The sequence below is a fragment of the Xenopus laevis genome, chromosome 5S (assembly GCF_017654675.1).
Source record: "Xenopus laevis strain J_2021 chromosome 5S, Xenopus_laevis_v10.1, whole genome shotgun sequence".
Taxonomy (NCBI): Eukaryota; Metazoa; Chordata; class Amphibia; order Anura; family Pipidae; genus Xenopus; species Xenopus laevis.
The window spans coordinates 132,908,751-132,932,419 of record NC_054380.1 but is presented as its reverse complement, the minus strand read 5'-3'; the positions used below and the strand labels follow the sequence as shown (position 1 = coordinate 132,932,419).

Genomic DNA, 23,669 nt, shown 5'->3' with positions numbered 1-23,669 from the left:
TATTACAGGTTTAGGATCCGTTATCCAGAAATCAGTTGTCCAGAAATCTCCAAATTACTGACAGGCAGTCTCCCATAGACTCTATTTTTAAAAAATTAGATTATTTGATTATGATTTCCTTTTTGCTTCACAATATTAAAACAGTGCCTTCTACTTGATCCAAACTAAGATTTAATGAATCTTATTGGGAGCAAAACCAGCCTATTGGATTTATTTATTGTGTACATGATTTTCTATTAGGCTTAAGGTATAAAGATCTAAATTACAGAAAGATCCATTTTAGGGAAAGCCCAGGTCCCGAGAATTCTGGATAACAGGTCTCATACCTGTAGATGGTAGGAAAAGATCAAATGCAGCTCCTGTTTAATTGTTTAACGTTCTTATGCATTAAGGAGAACATGGACATGTATTCCCGTGTTAAGAGGAGAAGAAAAAGCCTTCGTAGAAGTGGCTATCCAATTAAAAACCTCCATGAGGAATCCACTGAAGGCGAGGAAGAGGTTTCAGAAGGTAAGTTATCAAAGTCAGGGCAATATAACTGATGAAAACATGGAGATAAACAATCTGACTGGCCTCCTAGTAGCCCCTAGTATCTTAAAAGAATTGCCCATCAGCCCATGTTTATTTCCACTGTGGGTCTTTAGAAAGACCTATATATACAGGTATGGGATCCGTTATTTGGAAACCCGTTATCCAGAAAGCTCCGAATTATGGAAAGTTATGTCTCCCATAGACTCCATTTTATCTAAATAATGCAAAATTTTAAAAACTATTTTCCTTTTATTCTGTAATAATAAAACAGTAGCTTGTACTTGATCCAAACTGAGATATAATTAATCCTTATTGGAAGCAAAACCAGCCTATTGGCTTTATTTAATGATTTTCTAGTAGACGAGGTAGGAAGATCAGAATTACAGAAAGATCTGTTATCCGAAAATGTATTCTGGATAACCGGTCCCATACCGATACAATTTGTCACTGTATATCATTGCTTTGAGAATGTGCCCAGAAGTCAGGTTTTCTGGTGGGTTATAAGAGATCTAGTCCAATACTGATCACAACTAAAAATAGCTTCCCAACTTGCACATCTATACATAATTCACATCTAGAGCTTAAATGCTTCTAGCAGGATAATGTATTAATTGAAGAGAAAATATCCTGGGGCAGATGGGTACTGACCTAATTTTTTTGTGATTATATGATGATACAATAAATGCACGCAGGTCTGCTATTTTGATACTATATGTCATTTTCCCTGTTTTATTATTAACACTAAAGGGGAACTATCGCAAAAAATTAAAATGCAATAAAAGCTTCATCATACTGAAATAAGAAACTTTCTAAATACAATCAATTAAAAATTCTGCACTGTTTTTGAAATGATCAAGTTTACCTTCACTATTCCTCTCTCAGCATCTGTTTCTCTTCATTCTCTCTTCATTCAGCAGTTGGGTGTCAGATATTCACTGACAGTTAGATACAATATATCTTATAGGGGGGCTCCTTTTGCCTAGAATATGTATTGGAGCTCACTCTATTAAACTCACCAGACATCATGTCTCTCTACATGCAGAATTTGTGCAAAAGGCAGTTATTTTGTTTTTAAAGGAATCCGTTATTTGAGTGAGCTCTAATTCATCTGCTAGGAAAGGAAGCCCCCCTATAAGATATATTGGATCTAACTGTCAATGAATATCTGACACCCAACTGCTGCATGAAGAGAGAATGAAGAGAAACCGATGCTGAGAAAGAAATAGTGACTATAAACTTGATAATTTTAGAAACAATGCAGAATATTTAATTGAATGTATTTAAAAATTCTTATTTCAGTATGATGAAGCTTATCATGTTCGCGATAATTCCCCTTTATGTATTTTAAGCCATATTAATGTTCCTTTTGTGTTGCCTTTCATTGTACAGATAGTTAGGAACAGTGAAGAAGCCCTTTAACACATCCACACAAAGAGAAATATGTATATCCAGGGCTTCATATTGTTACCATTGTCACACTTTGTTTATGCTCCTGCACAATTATACAGTTAGGCCCATAAATCTTAAACTTTTTTTCTAATTTTGCTTCTGTACATTACCACAATGAATTTTAAATAAAACAACTCGGATGCAGTTGAACTGCAGAGCAGACTTTCAACTTTAATTCAGTGAGTTGAACAAAAAGGTTGCATAAAAATGTGATGAACTAAAGCCTTTTTTTAACACAATCACTTCATTTCAGGGGTGGGGTTTCTCTTCACCATGGAAATGATTCTGCGATCATCCACCACTGTTGTAAATATATATACCAGTTTGGGAAGATTTTTTAATATGCCACTTAATATGATGTAAACTATCTGTTGCTTAAGTGATCATTTTGGGCGTATAGTCTTCCTTTTAAGCTGCAAAAACAGAAAAAAAACATCCGAGAAATTGTAGATTTTGCCTCTCCTGATATTGTAGCAGTTTGGTACATCCTGAGAAAGAAAGAAAGCACTGGTGAATTTAGCAACGCAAAAAGACCTGGACATCCACGGAAGACAACAGTGGTGGGTGATCTCAGAATCATTTCCATGGTAAAGAGAAACCCCTTCACAACAGCCAAACAAGTGAACAACAGTCTCCAGGAGGTAGAGTCTCCATATCCAAGTCTACCATAAAGAGAAGACTGCATGAAAGTAAATACAGAGGGTGCACTGCAAGGTACAAGCCACTCATAAGCATCAAGAATCGAAAGTCTAGTTCTAGCACAGTTCTGGAAAAACATGCTTTGGACAGATGACACTAAGATCAACCTCTACCAGAATGGTGGCAAGGAAAAAATTCTGGAGAAGGGGTGGGACAGCTGATGACCCAAAGCATAGCACAGTTCTGTATAAAACATTTGGGAGGCAGTGTGATGGCTTGGGCGTGCATGGCTGCCAGTGGCACTGGGACACTAGTGTTTATCCATCATGTGACACAGGACAGAAGCACAAGAATGAATTCTGAGCTGTTCAGAGACACTGTCTGCTCAAATCCAGCTAAATGCAGTCACATTGATTGGGAGGCGTTTCATAATGACCCAAAACATAGAGCCAAAGCAACCCAGGAGTTTATTAAAGCAAAGAAGTGGAATATTGTTGAATTACAATTCAGTCACCTGATCTGAACCCAATTGAGCTGCATTTCACTTGTTGAAGACTAAACTTGGGACAGAAAGGCCACAAACAAACAGCAAGTGAAAGTGGCTGCAGTAACGGCCTGGCAGAGCATTAAACAGGAGCAAACACAGAATCTGGTGATGTCCATGAGTTCAACACTTCAGCCTGTCATTGGCAGCAAAGGGTTTTCAATCAAGTATTACAAATTGACATTTTATTTTCAGTTTTCTAATTGCTTTTGAGCCCCTGAAATGAAGTGATTGTGTTAATAAAAAGGCTTCAGTTCGTCACATTTTTATGCAATCTTTTTGTTCAACCCACTGAATTAAAGATGAAAGTCTGTAGTTCAACTGCATCTGAGTCGTTTCATTTAAAATTGTGGTGCAGAACCAAAATTAGAGTTTGTGCTGTACTAATGTTTCCATGTCGTCTGTAGCTAATAATGTTAGGAATATATTAGGAATAATGTTAGGAATATGGTGCCCCTGGGTCAGGAAGTTCGGTACGGAGCATAGAGGGACATTTGCTTCTCTTTCAAACTATAAACACAGTCTAAGAGCAAATAAAAACTTGTCTAAAAAGCCTTTTTATTTGCCAGTTCCTAACTTTTTTGTTGTTGTTGTACTTTATTATTTATTGACACTGACATGGTACTGGGAGGAGGACTTGTGGCAGTTGTTAAAATAGTGCGTTGGACTCTGGGATGCTGAACCCTCCCTCATGAGCGCAGCACAGTGAACTGACCGCAGTGGGAGGGAGCAGATCAAGTGTTCCACCATTGCAACTCTAGTGCTGAAAGATCTGCTTTTGAAAATGCTTGTTTAGAATACCAAATATTGTTTTTGAAAGAGACATAACAGACTTGGTGCGGTCCTGTTGCTTATATATGAATACCCAACATTTTGTCTGAGTGTGTCCCCTGTTGTAACAAAAAATAATCAGAACCCACCTAGATAAGTGGAACAACTTATGTAAGTTATTGTTACATTTCCAGAGTCACAGGAAGAAGGAGAAGATGGAGATGAAGAAGCTGAGGTTGAAGGAGAGGAAAACGATCGGCCATATAACTTGAGGCAGAGGAAAACTGTGGAGCGATATCAAGCGCCTCCTATTGGTATTGTATTAAAACCTGTTTGTATATGGCAAACTGACGAGGAGCGGAGAAAATATTGGCATTTAGCAACTCGACAGTTGTATGATTCCTTAAAGGGATACTCTCATGGGAAAACATGTTGTTGTTGTTGTTGTTGTGTTTTTTTTTTGTTTTTTTTTTCTTTCAAATCACATCAGAATTCTGCACTGAAATCCATTTTTCAAAAGAGCAAACAGATTTTTTTATATTCAATCTTAAAATCTGACATGGGGCTAGACATATTGTCAGTTTCCCAGCTGCCCCCAGTCATGTGACTTGCTCTGATAAACTTTAGTAACTCTTTACTGTTGGAGTGATATCACCCCCCTCCCTTCCACCCCCGAGCAGCCTAACAAAAGAACAATGGGAAGGTAACCAGATAGCAGCTCCCTAACAAAAGATAACAGCTGCCTGGTAGATCTAAAAACAACACTCATTAGTAAAAGCCAAGTCCCACTGAGACTCCTTCAGTTACATTAAGTAGGAGAAATAACCGCTTGCTAGAAAGTAGTTCCATCCTAAAGTGCAGGCACAAGTCACATGACTGGGGCAGCTGGGAAACTGGCAATATGTCTAGCCCCATGTCACATTTCAAAATTGAATATAAAAAAAATCATTTGTTCTTTTGAAAAATGGAATTCAGTGCAGAATTCTGCTGGAGCACATTATAACCGATGCATTTTGGAAAAAAACATGTTTTCCCATGACAGTATCCCTTTAAGTTTGTTCACCTTCCAAACACTTTTTTTCAATCAAGTTGTTTTTAGATTTTCCCCAGAAATAAAGACTTATTTCAATTACTTTCCATTATTTTATTTTTTACTGTTTTTCTGAAATTTAAGTTTAAAGTTGAATGTTCCCTGTCTGTGGTTTTTCAGTCTGGCAGCTCAGTAATTCAGATGCAGGTTCTGAACTGTTACAATTTGCTCCATTTAGTTGATACATTTCTCGGCAGCAACTATTGTATCAATTATAACAGCTGCCTGTAATGAAACACAGAGATTCTGCTCAGCAGGGACAAAGATGTATCAACTAAATGTATCCATTTAGAACAGTTGACAGGGTCGGCGACCCCCCTTTTGTAGCTGCTTCAGAAGGTGAAAAATGACACTTTATACTTCAATATTAGAAAAATGGTAACACATAGAAAATAGAAAGTCATTGAAAAAAGTCGTTATTTCTGGTGCTTTATCTGAAAACAACTAGTAGTTTGAACATGAACCACCCCTTTAATGGGCAATTTTGCCTTAAAGGGGTTGTTCACCTTTAAATTAACTTTTAGTATGATGTAGAGCAGTGATCCCCAACCAGTAGCTCGTGAGTAACATGTTGCTCTCCAACCCCTTGGATGTTGCTCTCTGTGGCCTCAATGCAGGTGCTTTTTTTTTTAATTCCAGGCTAAGTATTGTATAAAAATGAAGTATAGTGCCAAGTAGAGCCTCTTGTAGGCTGCCACTCCACATAGGGGCTACCAAACAGCCAATCACGGCCCTTCTTTGGCACCCCAAGGGCTTTTTAAAGCTTGTGTTGCTCCTCAACTCTTTTTACATTTGGATGTGGCTCACGGGTAAAAAAGGTTGGGGACCCCTGATGTAGAGCGTGATGTTCAATATGAAATTGTTTTTTTTTTTAATTTGTGGATTTTGAGTTCTATAGCTTTTTATTTAGCAGCTCTCCAGTTTGCAGTTTCAGTAATGTTGTTGCTAGGCTCCAAATTCCACTAGCAACCATGCCCTGATTTGAATAAGGAATATGAATAGCAGAGGCCTGAATAGAAAGATGAGTAATAAAAAGCAGCAATAACCATAAATCTGTAGCTTTACAGAGCATTTGTTTTTTAGGTGGGGTCAGTGACCAACATTTGAAAGCTGGAAAGAGTTTATATTTTTTTTTTTTTTTTTGCAGCTTTTCAAGATATTAGCTGTTTTTACACCAATATCATTTGAAACAGCAGTGCCAGAAAACCTACGATTTTCAATAGCAAAGTGGCGCTTGACCAGAGAAACTTTAGACGACTCTGCTCACTTAAAGGAGAAGGAAAGGGTTGCAGCATTTGGAGGTGCAAAATGTTAGGCACCCCAAGTGATTGTATTGACTTACCTGAAACCCCGGTCTGGTGCTCCTATAAGCAGAAATCTATACCAGCCCGGGGTTATACCAGTGAGCACCACGGAGCGATCCTCTTCTTTCCTCTTCTTTCTTCGCACGGCTGCGCATTCGCAGTAGAACTAAAAGCCGAACTTTAACTATTTAGTTTAACTGCACATGCGTCCAACCCGGGAAATTTGAAGAAAGAAGAAGCCGGAAGAGGATCGCTCTGTGTTGCTCACTGGTATAACCCCGAGCTGGTGCAGTTTTCTGTTGATAGGAGCATCGACCCGGGGTTTCAGGTAAGTCAACACAATCACTTGGGGTGCCTAACATTTGGCACCCCCAAGTGCAAAAAAGCCTTTCCTTCTCCTTTAATTCTATGAGTAGAGCCCAACTAATATACTTTAGACTGTAGTCATTTGGCAAAAATAAACAGGAGATGGCGCTGTTTCAAATTCATTCTATTCACAGTGTAAAGACAAATTATTTTGGCTTGAGCAAGTTTAATTAAAAGTTGCAGAGTTGCTCAGAAGAGTGCCCTGAGCTGTTTTACATTGAGTTTTGAGCTTCAGAAGAGTGCCCTGAGCTGTTTTACATTGAGTTTTGAGCTTCAGAAGAGTGCCCTGAGCTGTTTTACATTGAGTTTTGAGCTTTTAAATTTCTTTAACAGTTTCCCTCTCCCACATTAACTTGACAGAGAATGAGGCAGCAGTATGTTTAAAAAGGACCATTCCTATATGAGTTGTTCAATACAACAAATAGCTACCGATCTTACATTAAAGTAACGGGATGAACACCATCAAATGTACAGTATGACCAGGCCTGCTGACTAGGGGCAGTTTTTTTTCTGCCTGATTTACTACATGGGTTCTTAAAGGAACAGTAACACCAAAAAAAAAGTGTTTTAAAGTAATGAAAATATCATGTAGTGTTGCACTGGTAAAACTGATGTGCTTGCTTCAGAAACACTACTATAGTTCATATAAACAAGCTGCTGTGCAGCAATGGTGGAAATTGAAAAAATACTATATGGCACAGGTTAAATAGCGGATAACAGATAACACCATTATGTTCTACAGAGCTTATCTGCCATCTGCTGTGTAACCTGAGCCTATTATTCTTTGGCTGCCCCCATGGCTACACAACAGCTTGTTTATAAAAACTATAGTAGTACTTATCTGTTATCTACTGTGTATCCTGTGCTTGAATGGCTGCCCCCATGGCTACACTGCAGCTTGTTTATATAAACTATAGTAGTACGTATCTGTTATCTACTGTGTATCCTGTGCTTGAATGGCTGCCCCCATGGCTACACAGCAGCTTGTTTATATAAACTATAGTAGTACTTATCTGTTATCTACTGTGCATCCTGTGCTTGAATGGCCGCCCCCATGGCTACACAGCAGCTTGTTTATATAAACTATAGTAGTACTTATCTGTTATCTACTGTGTATCCTGTGCTTGAATGGCTGCCCCCATGGCTACACAGCAGCTTGTTTATATAAACTATAGTAGTGTTTCTGAAGCAAACACACCAGTTTTACCAGTGCAGGGCAACACTGCATTATAATTTTATTACTTTGAAACACTATCATTTTTTTGATGTTAGTATTCCTTCAAACACTGTCATTCCTGATCTTGGAATAGTTATTCAGGGCTCTTTCTCTAGAGAAACTGCAAGGAAGTCCTGCTCGCACAAGCTTACTGGGAAATAATCTATCCCTGCACATCTGGGGCATATGGTTATTTATTTAAAGTTCTATGTTGGGATTTAGTAGCCTGACAATTCTTTGACATGAATCAGCCATATTGTTTGCTAAGACCTTTTTTAAACCATTTCTTTTTAGAACCAGCACATCAAAGGAAGAGACCGAGCACTTTGTTCGACACTCATAGATCTCCTGCACGAAGAAGCCATATCAGGTATTTTAATAGACTTCGCCTTTTGTTTTATGGAATCATACCTCACTTGGGCTGCTGCAGTAATAAACAAAGACCTAACTCTTGTTCTGTGTTGGCTCACATATACTACAGATACAGTGCACACCAACATATTATCAGTGCTTAAAGCATTCTGGCAGTGGTAGTCTGACAACAGTGATTGATCCTAAAAGCAATATTGTGTATTAAAAATTTCCCCAGCTTTCCAGTGTAAGCTGTTTACTTAAAGGAGAACTAAAGATCTGTGTCTCCAAAGATGCCCCAGTAGCTCCCCATCTTCTTTTCTGCTGATTCACTGCACATGCTCTGTGCTGCTGTCACTTACTGAGCTTAGGGACCCACTCACAATATACAGTACACATAGAATAGAAATGTCACAATATAAGGCTGATTAGTAATTAATACACATAATTACTACATGGCAGCACAGAAACCAGTGCAATTAGCATCAGAATTTAATAATCAGCAAACCTGTAGCATCAGCTTATATTACAGCCAGGGAAGCTCATTTTCTGCTGGATAATTGGTGACGAGCCCTAAGCTTAGCTTCTCAACAGCCAATCAGAGCCCACTGAGCATGTGAGTGTCACAGACACTTTCCAAGATGGTGACCCCCTGTGACAAGTTTGAAGTCCTGGATCATTGCTGCTATTGACAAGCTGAAACTTTATCCTCATGCAATAAGGTCATTACAGTATATAAAATATGGCATTTTCAGCCATATTCATTTTTAGGGTTTATTTCTCCTTTGAAAGGCAACTGCAGTAGCCATTTCTGCATGAAAGGCTAACACAGATCTGTCAGGGCAGAGGTAACCACACTTTACTTGGAGCTGCTGCTTGCTTCAATCCCCTGCTACCACCTACCATAACTTCATATGCACGTGCAAGCTGGGTGTATAGCAGCTCGCAGGGAGGCATAGTAGCATCTTCCCTGCTCTATGTACATCTGGCTCCTTGTGATTTGTTGCTGGAGCTTGGCATGGAGGCACTTAAAACCTGTATTGCACTAAATAACTAAGAAGCCTATTTTCCCTTGTGATATTTAAAGGGATTTGGTGTCGTTTTTATTTATAAATTACACTTGCACTGCAAATAATGCATCCTACAATATAAAGTTTTATTCCTGAACCAACAAGTGGTTTTTTTTTTTTTTTTTTTTTTTTTTGAGTTGTAATATTGGTGTGTAGGTGCATCTCAGGTCATTTTGTCTGGTCGTGTGCTTTCAGAAAGAGCCAGTACTACATTATGGAACTGCTTTTTGACAGGCTTTTGTTTCTTCTACTCAATGTAACTGAATGTGTCGCAGTAGGACCTGGATTTTACTATTGAGTGCTGTTCTTAGATCTACCAGGCAGCTGTTATCTTGTGTTAGGGAGCTGTTACCTGGTTACCTTCCCATTTTTCTTTTGTTTGGCTGCTGGGGGAGGTGGTGATATCACTCCAAATTGCAGTAAAGAGTGACTGAAGCACAAGTCCCATTACTGGGGGCAGCTGGGAAACTGACAATATGTCTAGCCCCATGTCAGATTTCAAAATTAAATATAAAAAAAACTTTGATCTTTTGAAAAACGGATTTCAGTGCAGAAGTCTGATGGAGGAGCACTGTTAACTGATGCGTTTTGAAAAAAAAAAACGTTTCCCCATGACAGTATCCCTTTAAAGTATTCAGATATCAGTCGGCCTATTGTTTGGACTCCGTACGCAGACTATGAAGCTCAGGCTCCGTTTTGAGTAGTTGTATTGGCTGCAAATGCTGACCCATGAATGGCCAACTTAAACTATGGCTTCCTACTTTGGAGATATGGGAGCTGCAAGGGAACAATTTTATGTAGGGTTTACTTTACCTTTAATAGGAGAATAAAATCAAGTATTTTTCTGTTCCTTTGCTTTTTCATTTACTGACATTTTAGAAAAAAACAGCTTTAAAGGTGTCGGAAACAAAGAAAAAGGGGGGCTGCTGTTCTTCGTTTTGCCACATAAGATTGCCAAGAGCAATTCTAGCTGGGGAAGTTTGTCTAGACCGTTCTAATTCAGCCATTTCCAAACAAGCCGTTCTGTGATTTGTCTCAAAGTCCCAATACTCATAGCCTAAATTATAGATGGTTAAATCAAGCACATTGCCTCCAGCGTGAATTCATTGTGTCAGATTTAGGGGTTTGTCACTTTGGCTCAATTAGAAGCTCTCTGAGAGAGTCACAAATGAATGTTTCCTTTGAAGTCATTACACTCCGTGTGGAGAGCTTTAATCCGTTCCACTGCCTTGTGGACATTTATTTATTTTTCCATGATAATTTAGTGCAGAATTCATTTCTGAAAACTTTTAATAAGATTCTAATTTAATTTAATGTAGTACTTAACAGAAGTCATTTGTTAAATGGGACAATATGGTCATCAAATCTATTGATGACGGTCAGTGGCTACATTTTTTATTCTCAACTGGGGAATAGGGGTCATAAGGTGTAAAGGTTTCTTTTTATACTGTTTCATAAATCCAAGTATGCTACCATTTTCCTAGCTATTGGGCTTTCTTTATAGTACAGGTATAGGACCCCTTATCCGGAAACCCAATATCCAGAAAGCTCCGAATTATGGAATGGCTGTCTCCCATAGACTCCATTTTATCCAAATAATCCAAATTTTTAAAAATGATTTCCCTTTTCTCTGTAATAATAAAACAGTAGCTTGTGCTTGATCCCACCTAAGATATAATTAATCCTTATTGGAAGCAAAACCAGCCTATTGGGTTTATTTAATGTTTAAATTAATTTCTAGTAGACTTAAGACATGAAGACCCAAATTACGGAAAGATCCATTATCTGGAAAACCCCAGGTCCCATACCTGTACATCCTTTACCTTTAAAATGAAGACTTACTCTTTATTTAAAATAAATGAATGCCAAATAGAATTTGTTATAGGTTATGTTACAAAGAAAGCCCTATCAATATGCTGCGTTATCCGGAATCCAATTTTCCAGGAAGATCCGAATTACTGAAAGGCTGCCTCCCATAGATTCCATTTTATCTTATTAATCCAAATTTTCAAAAATGATTTCCATTTTCACTGTAATAATAAAACAGTACCTAACACTTGATCCAAACTAAGATATAATTAATCCTTATTGGAAGCAGAGCCAGCCTATTGGGGTTATTTAATGATTATATGATTTTCTACTACACTTAAGGTATGAAGATCCAAATTATGGAAAGATCTGTTATCCGGAAAACCCCAGGTCCCATACCTGTACTAAAATTGTTGTGACTTTACCAAGCAATAATTGAGTAACTAAGCATCATATCCAAGGACATATTTGTAGTATTCAGCAAGGAACGTTTTTAATATCTAATATTTGTAAGTTGCTGGTCAGTATCACAATGATTCGCCCTTGCTTATAGAATTTCCACAACACCGTTACCTATGCTGCAGTATGAGACTAGGGATCCCAAATCTTGGATTCGGCCGAATCCCCAAGATTTTACCCAACCAAATCCAAATCCTAATTTTCATATACAAATTAGGGTCAATAAAGGAAAAAGTGGGAAAAAAACTTTTTTTTTTACCTTCCTAGTTTTGTGACGAAAAGTCGTGATTTCCCTTCCTGACCCTAATTTACATATGCAGATTTGGTTCGGCCAGGCACAAGGATTCTCGCAAATTCGAATCCTGCTGAAAAAGGCTGAATCCTGGATTCGGTGCATCCCTAATGGAGACAAATTAGTAAAAAAGCATTGGGCAAGGGGAGGCACACTGTTGGTCACTAAACAGAGTGTTTTCAGGTGAAAATCCTAAATTGGTCCCGAGTTGCTTAGAATGGAACGTGGTCGGCTGTCATTATGGTTGTCACTACTTGTAACCTACTAAGATGCCATCACCCTTAGAATTTTACTGACTTCTTACTGCTTTTATAATCTTTATTTCCTTACTAGGAGAAAGAAGCATGCAATACACAGCAGTGACACAACCTCCTCTTCAGATGAAGAACGGTTTGAGAGGAGGAAATCTAAAAGCATGGCCAAAGCAAGGAACAGGTATTTAAGCAAGATTCCCGGCTTCAGGTTACACTGGTGCAAAGCACTTATTAGTGGGGCATCTGTAGAAATATTCAGAAATTTAAATTCAGAATTGAGAAAGGCAGTTCGATGACTGGTGAAACTAGGGATGCACCGTATCCACTTTTTGGGATTCGGCCGAACCCACGAATCATTCATGAAAGATTCGGCTGAATACCAACCTAAATCCTAATTTACATATGCAAATTAGGGGAGGGAAAGGAAAAGGTTGGAAAAATGTTTTTTACTTCCTTGTTTTGTGACAAAAACTTGCGTGATTTCCCTTCCCACACCTAATTTACATATGCAAATTTGGATTCGGTTCTGCCAGGCTGAATCCAAATCCTGCTGAAAAAGAACGAATCCCGAACGAAATCCTGGATTCTGTGCATCCCTAGGTCTTCAAGAAAAAACACAGCAAGTCTAGTTGATTTGACTTATTTCTACAGATACACCATGCCCTGGATGAATGAGAATCTTCACAAACGTATTAATGGGGCCTATTTATCATGCTGTTTAAAAAGGTGGAGTACAACATTACCGGTGATGTTGCTCATTGCATCCAATCAGCAATTTAGTTTTCAGCAGTTGGAAAACATAAGCAAATATCTGAGTGGTTGTTATGAGCAACATCACCGGTAATGTTTTACTCCACTTATTTACACAGCACAATAAATAGATCCCAATGGATTCTCTCCTTCATCTGTCACCTTTTCAAAGTGTTTCTTAGCTACAGTTCCCAGCAGTCTTGGTTACTGGCTGTTTGAGGATACAGGTTGTAGTTGGCAGCAGTCAGCAACCACCTAGCAGTAGAACTGTGGAGGATATAAGAAGTTGAACATTACGTTCCATATATTTGTCTTATCGTTGGTTTTCTATTCAACTCCATGATCTGTTCAGAGAGGTCCCAGCAACCTATCTTTGAAGGGTCTAAACTGGCCCTTGTTCACTATTCCTTTCAGATTGAAATGTGTTCTAAACGAGCTGTGTTATTGGGGTCCATCACTGGTTAACCGGTCAGTTAAACTCAATTATCATTGCATTAGAATTGATTGGCCAGAAGACAAAGGTAGGCTGATCATCACCCTCCGATTAGTATGCAAATGGTGTAAGCTAAAACACTACTGCAGCACTCTTAAAGGAATTGTTCAGTGTAAAAATAAAATAAATGGGCTGTGCAAAATAAATGTTTCTAATACAGTTAGTTAGCCAAAAATGTAATGTATAAAGGCTTGAGTGACTGGATGTGTAACATAATAACTAGAATACTACTTCCTGCTTTTCAGCTCTCTTGGTTTTAGGGAGAGGCTTTGGTTCGGGTTTCGTCCTTTTTCATGCAAATTAGGGGTGGGGAGGAAAATCGTGTAATGTTGTCACAAAAAGGAAGTTTGGTTTCCCTTCCCACCCCTAATTTCCATATGCAAATTAGGATTCAGATTTGGTTCAGAATCTTTCGCAAAGGATTCAGAGGTTCGGCTGAATCCAAAATAGTGGATTTGGTGCATCCCTACTTTGTTTCCACTGATTGGTTACCAGGCAGTAACCAATCAGTGACTTGGGGGGGGGGGGCACATTGGCCATAGCTGTTGCTTTTGAATCTGAGCTGAATGCTGAGGATCAATTGCAAACTCACTGAACAATTATGTCCCATGTGGCCACCCTTATAGTCACTGACTATAAATTAAATTTTTGGCTAAGTAACTATATTAGAAACATTTTTTTATTTTGCACAGCCTATTTACCCAGTTTTTATTTTACACCGAACTGTTCTTTTAAGTAGTAAGCCTTCAGATAAGCTGGATCAGTGCATTGCGTTGGAATAATGTACAATAAGTGGATGTGCAATTTTAAAATCAGCTTGTCGTGCCAGCTTAATACAACTATGCATGCTTGTACGTGTTTAAAAGGAAACTTAAGTTCTATTCATGTTAACTGATCTGTTTTTCTAACAGAAGAAAATGCAATTATGAATTCAAAGGGGGAACACTAATAGGTGCAAAGTTTGCTCCAAGTTTATTGATTTAGTTTATGCAACAATCTAAAACTAACCATTCAGATTTAAGTAGGAAAAATAACAAATCAGATTATGTTTTGGCCTTTAATTGACAGACGGCAATCCTACAAAAGTCATGTCCCAGAAATAATAGTGATGGGTACACAAGGATATCGGCAGATAGGCAATACATGCAAATATATTGTCGTTGCCTTTCAAAAATGTTCTAACCTGTCTCATTGACTAAACAACCGTTTGCCATGCGACAAAAATTTTCAGGACGTCCACAGATGGTCTGAAAATCATTTCATACGACTATTGGCCCATCGATGGCCATATAAATGTACTAACAATCTGCAAACCAAACAGAAGGGCTGCACACGTTAAAGCTCTTTTCACAATATAGGAGCAGTAGAAAGGCAGCCATATGATAATGCAAAGAGCACAAATGATCATAACAGCTCATCTTTACTTTATCTCCTCCTGATATACCACAAACTAGCTGCTGTGGTGCATCTGCAGATTACCTTTACTTTATCATCTCCTGATATACCACAAACTTGCTTAAGGTGGCCATACATGGAGAGATCCACTCGTTTGGCGATGTCGCCAAACGAGCGGATCTCCCTCCGATATGCCCACCTTGAGATGGGAAATATCGGGCTGATCCGATCGTGGGCCCTAGGGCCCAACGATCGGATCCTAACGATGCCTAACGGGCGGTCGGATTGCGGGACCGCATCAACGAATAGATGCGGCCGCGATCCGATGGGATTTTTTGTCCCATCCGATCGAGATGTGGCCGACTTTCGGCCAGATCTCGATCGGTGAAGCCCGTCGGGGGGGGCCCCATACATGGGCCAATAAACTGCCGACACGGTCTGTCGGCAGCTTTTATCGGCCCGTGTATGGCCACCTTAACATGGTGCATCTGCAGATTACCTTTTCAAAACCAATCTCCAAACCAGCGGCTCTGCTTCGCGATCACTTGGACTCCCATCATACACAGACCGTCTTTGTTTGATTTTATGCCCACTTTTAAACCTTGAATATTCTATACGTTTTGAGATTTTCTTAGGTTATATACTGACCATTTAAGGCTTTTTTATTTTATTAAATTAGCATCAGATTCCTAACACAAGGTAAAAGCAAATTCTCAGTTTACTGATGAACTTTGTATAAAGAGCTACTCCCTATCACAGCCTGTCCGGCTTCAGTTGGGGAAGTTTTGTTTATAAAGAGGACTTCTTAGTGGACACTGGTTTTGTTTTCATGTAGCTCACAGGGACAGCAAATAGAATGCGACTTTACTTTCATTTTCAGATTTTGCCACTTTTAGTGCAAGAAATATCAAAAATATTAGATATTTCCTAAGTAATAGGCAAAAAATAAGTCCTATTTATTGATCTTATGTTAATTACGAGGGTATAATGCTGCTTTGAGGTGTGCAGCTCTTTCTTAGGGAAAGTATAACCCCTTCATACAGAAAGCCAGAGGTCTAAAGAATTCCATATAATCACATGTGTACCAAATTCTGAATCAACTGATTGACAAAGCAATAATGGTTCTTTATGGTGATGTTACTGTAAGTATACCAGTGCAGTGTGTATTGAGCATTGCCTGTGCTGTGTCTTGCAGGTGCTTGCCTATGAACCTTCGAGCGGAGGATTTAGCTAGCGGAATACTGCGTGAGCGTGTAAAGGTTGGAGCCAGCCTGGCTGATGTAGATCCAATGAGCTTAGATAGATCAGTGAGTATTCCTTAATGTAATCAATACTTTTATCAAGGTCAGACTGCTTAAATAATTACATTATTCAGGTAGTTCATGTTTTTAGGCTTGTGTTCCTCCTACTCCATAGAATTTCATACCCCACAATAGCAGAGTGGATGTAATGTGGAAGCTAGCAACATCAACAAAACAATGTCCAAATTGTAGAAGTACTGGCTATCTAGAGATCCAGAAGTATTTAGATGTGTTTAATTCCTAACAGGTGCATTTAATGTCTGCACTAGGTTGTTTGAGAATTCTTAAAACGTCAACCTTTCTGCATTACCAGGGGCTGCAGCTAAATCAGGCTTTGACAGACTAGTCTTTGTGTGAAATACTCTACATCGGGGTCTCCAACCTTTTTTATCCATGAGCCACATTCAAATGTAAAAAGATTTGGGGAGCAACACAAGCATGAAAAATAAGGATATAATTGGCTATGCGGTAGTCCCTATGTGCACTGGCAGCCAACAGGAGGCTCTGTTTGATCATAAACATGTTTTTTATACAACCAAAACTTGCCTCCAAGCCAGGAATTAAAAAAATTAGCACCTGCTTTGAGGCCAATGAGAGCAACATCCAAGGAGTTGGTAAGTAACATGTTGCTCATGAGCCACTGGTTGGGGATCACTGCTCTACATGTATTGATCTTATTGGAGAATGTTCTGGGAATATAAGCATTTTTCAACCCAATTTAACTATGTAACTGTATGTATTTATTCGATGTTTTAGGGGTTTTTGTAGTAACACCGGTCTGTTTTTTCTAGGTGCGGTTTGATAGTGTGGGTGGACTCAGTGAACACATTTATGCATTAAAAGAAATGGTTGTATTTCCCCTTCTGTATCCTGAGATTTTTGAGAAGTTCCGAATACAACCACCGAGGTAAGAGCAGTTCTTTTTCTACTTGTTTATGGTCATTTAGAGCCAGGCAGAAGGATAAAATGTCATTACAATACCAGCTGCTTATTCACAGGGGCTTAATAGTATGATTTACAGCAAACGAGAAAATGAGGGAACTTGTCCTGTGAGGTAACCAAGTAGTGTTTTACTGCAAATAAGATTGAGGGAAAGTGTTCTGTGAGGTAACCGCAGTAGAGATAGATAATTAACTGTCGTATAAGGACAGTGGCACACCAGGAAATAACTTGTACGTAATGTTCTTTCATCAGGTTTCTGTGAGTGATTAACTTTTACTGTTGCAGGACAGTTTCTCACATTCTCTCAGTGGCTGCAAACATTCCTGGTTTACAGGAGAGAGACCCTGAGCCACTTAACCCTCTTTCTGGCCTCAAGTAACCATGAAGTGTTTAGAGCCAATGAGAGAGTGTCCTCCTTTAGAGATAGTCGGGGGAGAGGTACCCTTGCAATACCAGCAAAGCTCAGTGGCAAGAGCTATAGGAGGCCATATAATCCAACATTCTTGTGGGCGGGGGGGAATTATCTCATGAGGGACACCACTTTCAGACCACAATTTCAAATTCTCGTGACGTCATTACAAGGCTTTTGTTGTGGAAAACTGAACCTGGTTAGGGTGATATGGGCAAAAATAATCCAAAAAGCCCTTCACAAGCAATTACATGCAAAGTGAAGAAGATATTTACTTATTTTCTCATGCCATACACACAGCACTGCCTAAATACCAAACATGAGTTTTAATTCTCCCATAAGGCATCATTGGACACATGCAAATCACTCCTTTATGTACCTTTGGCCAAATATACATCTAGAACCACTGGTTTATAGCACAGATACAGCCTAATGGTTCATAGCCATATATCTATACTTGCAGACAGACTGTTAGATCTCATCAGTGCAAGATATTGGAACATGGCTACTGAGAGGCAGGACTTGGAGACTAGCGAAAAGACTTTTGTTGGGCATAGGGTCCTGCTGGTAATAAGTTCAGGCAGGGTCAGATAAAAATGCCTTGAGGCCAGAAAGAAGGTTAAGTGGCTCCTGGTCTCTCTCCTGTAAACCAGAAATGTTTGCAGCCACTGAGAGAATGTGAGAAACTGAACTGCAACAAAACCAGGAAGTTTTTTCAGCCAATGAGAGAGTGAGGGAAAGCTATTCTATGAGCCAAACAAAGTATTTAAGGCATTGAGTGGTTAGGGTCACCAGTTTATTTTACCAGCCTGGCCAGTAAAAATTATCCTTAACGCCACTGTTATTAATAGGGAATAAGGTTAAAATTAATAGGGAATAAGATTGAAAATATAGGAAGACCAGTATATTTTTCCAGGAAAGGGGACAAAGTATCTGGTGAGGTAACCTGGAAGTACTGACCGTGATTGAGAGCGGGAGCGAGAAAGTGAAAGATTCCTGTGAAGTAACCAATAGGAATTGATAGTCCTTGAGGGAGAGAAAGGGAGAATTTTCTGCGAGGTAACTTGGATGTATTGACATTCATAGAGAGGTAACTAAGGTATTGAGAGAGAGAGAGAGAGAGAGAGAGAGAGAGAAAATATCCTTTAAAGTAACTAGGAAATAGCGACATTCATTGAGGTGGGTTGGTAAGAGTTTCCTGTGAGGTAACTTGGTGGTACTGACGGTGATTGAGAGAGGGAAAGATTCCTGTGCTGTAACCAAGAGGCATTGATAATCCTTGAGAGATTGAGCGAGACAGGGAGAATTTTCTATGAGTTAACTTGGATGTATTGACATTCATAGAGAGAGAAGGGGGGGGGAAGTTTCCTGTGAGGTAACTGAGGTATTGAGAGAGAGAGAGAGAGAGAGAGAGAGAGAGAGAATTGTCCTGTAAGGGAACTAGGAAGTATTGGCATTCATTGAGGTGGGTTGGGAAGAGAGTTTACTGTGAAGGACCCGGTGGTATTAACAGTCATAGAGAGAAAGGGAGACAAGAAAAATGTCATGTGAGGTAACTAGGGTTTACAGTGGTCTAGGACCTCGCACACCCAGCCAATAGATAATTCATGGAAGCCTGGTGCACACTAGTAGAGGCTCGGCCACCTCACAACAATGGTCAAGCTTGACAAAGGGGTTTGCCTCGAAACGTTGCACTGCACTCCACAATAAACACTTAAAGGTAACTAGGGTTGCCACCTGGCCGGTCCAGGTTGATCCCAATGTTATTAATAGGGAAAAAAGATAAATATATAGGAAGGCCGGTATTTTTTTCCAGAAAAGGTGGCAACCCTAGAGGTATGAAGAGAGTATTTCCTGTAAGGTGACTAGGAAGTATTGACATTCATGGGGGGAAGGGGAGTGTTTACTGTGAGGTAACCAGGAGGAATTGACAGTTTTTGGTTTTCTGTAAACAATGGTGTACCATAGAGATTAGCTGGTCTAGTTGAGGCTAAATGAAAAAAAAAAACCCACGTAATTCACTACTTACCCATGTGTAGTAAAAGATACGTTTACCCAGCAAACAATGTTTGCTTTAAACAGATGACCTTCATTCAGGTCCTCAGAATGGATTATGTTTTTGGGATGGAGTGACTCCAAATCACATTTGACATGAGCGCACAAGTTTGATTCATTGTTGTTATAATCTTAGACCTTTAATCGTTTTCACTTGTGAGTCATTTTCTGGCTACACTACATGATCAGCAGAGGATTGTTAAATACTGGGAAAAAAAAACCTGGGAAGATTAGTAAACCGAGTAATGACAGAATGTGGAAAAGCCAAACAGCAAACTTACAACCACAGTTGTGGCCAAGGAATCCGTGAGTTACAGTTGGGGTGTAAAACGCAAATTGTTGATAACTGTATGTTTTGGTTGGGAGGGACTACAAAGCAGTCTGATCAGACTAACACCATGTTTATACAGTTTAGACTTCATACCAAATTTCCTCTAGGTGGCAGTATTGAGTTGTCGGATTTCTTTCATGTTACAAAATTCCCACATTTTGGAAAATCTGAGACAAAAAAATGTGTTTTTTATTTTGACTCCTTTATACTTGTACTTTAGGGAAACACATACTTCCCCAAGCCTTTTTTGAGTATAGGGGATTTCCTGATTGTGGGATCCGGTACAAATACGCACCATCAATTACAATTGTATCTAGAGTTCAGTACAAAGTGTACTTCATCTCCCCTAAAAAATTCCAAGTGCAAACTCTAGGGCCACACTAATAGTTTATGGTACACCAGGACTGCTGCTTTGGGCCAAGAAACACCACTGACTGTCAGGAGATGCTGGGAATGTTTTGTTTAACAGCAGTTAGACATCCCTGGCATTTAAATCTTATTTTAAAGAAAATAAATAAGCAGATACTAACTCTAAAGAACAGGGGCATTTGCATAGTCTACTTTTTTTCTTTTTTTTTTGGTATTTTGTCCCATTCATTATGAGACTACAGGCTCGGAGAATGGACTGTTGCTTTATTAACTAACAACATTTCTGCATCTGTGAACGCAGCAATATTACTGGGTCTAGAAAGGACTGCAGAAAAGAAAAAGGCCTCAAACATTCAGAAAAAAAAAGTTCTTTCCAAGCTGCACAGATGTAAATGTAACCATTGGAAAGTGTAGGTCTTTTGGACACCGTCGCACACTTCCATTGCATTTAAACACATTTTTATTTAGCCTTGGAGTGCACCCACAACCCTCCTCTCTTTTTGTATTTTAATGTTGCCCTTAGGACTTGTTACCATTAGGGCTGTATTTTGACATAAAGCAGTGACTGCCAGCAAAATTAAAAAAAGAAATTAAAAGTTTAAAATAAATTGAAATATTTTATGCTATTATCGATTAACATTACATGTTGGTTTTTGGGCTATCGCATCTTAAAGGGGACCTGTCGCCCTAAGAAATAATTCCAAATTATTTTCTATCATGTTAGTTGAGCAAGATAAAATTTACTTCAACTACATTTATTATTTACATTTGTTTCCTTCAGTATTGGAATTACAGGATCACAGCACGCAGGCAGCAGCCATTTTCTGGACACTGTTTTTATATTTATGACAAATTGTGTATCACCTCAAAATCTTATGTATTCACCAGAATGGGGGACCTAATGCCCATGTACATGTACCCTACCAAATGAGTGTTAGGAGGGAGGGGGAATGTGGGGAGAGCAGTGACATCTAGGAAGTGCTGAATAGAAAGTGAAAGTAATTGACTGCCCCGCCTCTATGCCTCAGGCATAGAGGCGGGGCAGGTAATATTTGATTGACAGCTCAGATATTTAAACACCTTTATAACAGGTATGGATGCTTTAATGAAAAAAAGAATTTGTGTTCCATATTTAATTTGCAAATAACTTTTATTATGTAGCTTTTTATGTGTAGGTGACAGGTCCACTTTAATTAGTAAACATCAAAGATATTTAGTTTTTGCAAGTAAAAGAACATATGACTCAAAACACCACTTTTGGTATAGAATTGAAAGGGTAAATTATCTGTCCGTACAGAGAGGGCACATTTACAGCTTTTACTGTAAAATCATTCTGCTGTGTCATTATATTTTGCTGGTACCTGTTTCACAAAGTATAGTCTCCTAGACATTTATGGACCCTAACTAACAAAATTGATTTATAACCCTTAGATTCCACTACTGCACTCATTTTATGGGATACTAATTTAGTTCTCATCAACACAGGCACCAAATAAAACGAGACAAGTGGTTTTTTTGGCCTTCTCCAAGAAGGTGTTCTCTTTATAGGCCACTTTTCATTTTAGACATATTTACTATAGCGCTCAGCTTGAGGTTACATCTGTCATTTCATTTCCACTTAAATTGTGATGTTCTAATTTTTACCAAGTTTTAATAAAGCGCTGACCTATTTTGCTGCACAGTAGAAAGGTGTAGCCATTGTTTGGAAGCAGTTGGCAACCTATTGTCCTGTAAATGAGCCCAAAATAATATGTTCCTTACTTAGTATTGGACTAAATGTTTAAAGGGTAACTATTGCGAAACTATTTGCTTCAGCATACTGAAATAGGATCTTTAAATACAATTAATTTAAAATTCTGTACCATTTCTGAAATAATCAAGATTATCTTAATTATCCCACTTAATTATCAGCATCTGCTTCTCTTCATTCTGTCTTCATTTAGGAGTTTGGTGTCCGATGAATGATCCAATATATCTTATAGGGGGGCTCCTTTTACCTAGAAGATGTATTAGAGCTCACTCTTTTAAAATCACCAGACATCTTGTCTCTCTACATGCAGAATTTGCGGGAAAAGGCAGTTATTTTGTTTGTACTGGAATCAGTTATTTGAGGGAGCTCTAATACATCTGCTAGGAAAGGAGACCCCCCCCATATAATTTATATTGGATCATTCATTTGACAATAAACTGCTGCATGAAGAGAGAATGTAGAGAAACAGATGCTAAGAGAAGAATATTGAACATAAACTTGATTATTTCAGAAACAATGCAGGATATTTAATTGATTGTATTTAGAAAGTTTCTTCAGTATGCGGAAGCTTATATTAAATTTTAATTTTCGCAATAGTTCCCTTTTAAATGCATATAATGCGGTGCCATGTTGGAGAGTATTTTCGGTGGCCTCTGCCAAGCAAGCAGATATTTCTAAGTAAAGAAACGGGAAGATTTTTTTTTTTTTTTTTTAATTCTGACTAGTCTGTCTAGTGACTATCGCATAGTAGGCCTAAGGACATATTTGTTCAATACTTATATATATATATTTTTTTTATCTCAAATGTGTCAGATGTTCATATAATTAACCTAGTTTTAAAGGGGGAAAAAAAAAGTGAAAGCATTGGTCTCTGTCAAGGTGAATAAGTGGTTTCTGTTAGTGAATGACAATACAGAATTATGGCAGAAAGTTACGCATATGAATATTTACATATAAATGACTTACGTGATGACCTATTTTATTTTTTTTGTTCTTTTTGCAGGGGCTGTTTATTCTATGGCCCCCCTGGCACAGGCAAAACGCTAGTTGCGAGAGCTCTTGCCAATGAATGCAGCCAAGGCGATAAGAAGGTTTCTTTCTTTATGCGCAAAGGAGCCGACTGCCTGAGCAAATGGGTTGGGGAATCCGAAAGGCAGCTACGGCTCTTGTTTGACCAAGTAAGTTTTTGTACATCCTATTGACTACTACTATTGACTAGACTGCCATGTTAACAGGTGATAAGTCTGCTGATAAGCAATTCATCTAGGGTCGCCACCTTTTTAAAAAAAATCTTTACTGGCCCTGGCAGGTGTTTTACCGGCTAGGCAGGTAAAATACCGGCTGGGTGGCAACCCTAATTTCATCCGATTTTCATAGCAGATATGAAGACCGTAGTAAAAGGAGCATGTCTTGTTGCTCTCTGTTTTTCAGTAGCCTAGTAGTCTTTTCTGAAATGTCCAATTTTGCCCCTTAAAGGAGAAGTAAACCCCAAAAATAAATAGAGCTAAAAATGGCATATTTTATATACTGAATACACTGCACCAGCCTAAAGTTTCAGCTTGTCAATATCCCGCCATGATCCAGGACTTCAAACTTGTCACAGCGGGTCACCATCTTGGAAAGTGTCTGTGACACTCACATGCTCAGTGGGCTCTGATTGGCTGTTGAGAAGCTAAGCTTAGGGCTCGTCACTAATTATCCAGCAGAAAATGAGCTTCCCTGGCTGTAA

The 23,669-nt window shown here is 38.8% G+C and overlaps 1 protein-coding gene across 3 annotated transcripts in view; it reads left to right on the top strand.

The window, feature by feature from the left end:
• atad2b.S (ATPase family, AAA domain containing 2B S homeolog) overlaps positions 1–23,669 on the top strand; it is a 106,847-nt gene that overhangs the window by 15,781 nt on the left and 67,397 nt on the right. For all 3 annotated transcript variants that reach the window (XM_041565071.1, XM_041565070.1, XM_041565069.1), the window contains exons 6-12: positions 393–510; positions 4,129–4,248; positions 8,205–8,280; positions 12,225–12,326; positions 15,979–16,090; positions 16,876–16,991; positions 22,944–23,118. In XM_041565071.1, coding sequence (XP_041421005.1) covers positions 393–510; positions 4,129–4,248; positions 8,205–8,280; positions 12,225–12,326; positions 15,979–16,090; positions 16,876–16,991; positions 22,944–23,118 — 819 coding nt within the window. The remainder of the gene's footprint in view (positions 1–392; positions 511–4,128; positions 4,249–8,204; positions 8,281–12,224; positions 12,327–15,978; positions 16,091–16,875; positions 16,992–22,943; positions 23,119–23,669) is intronic.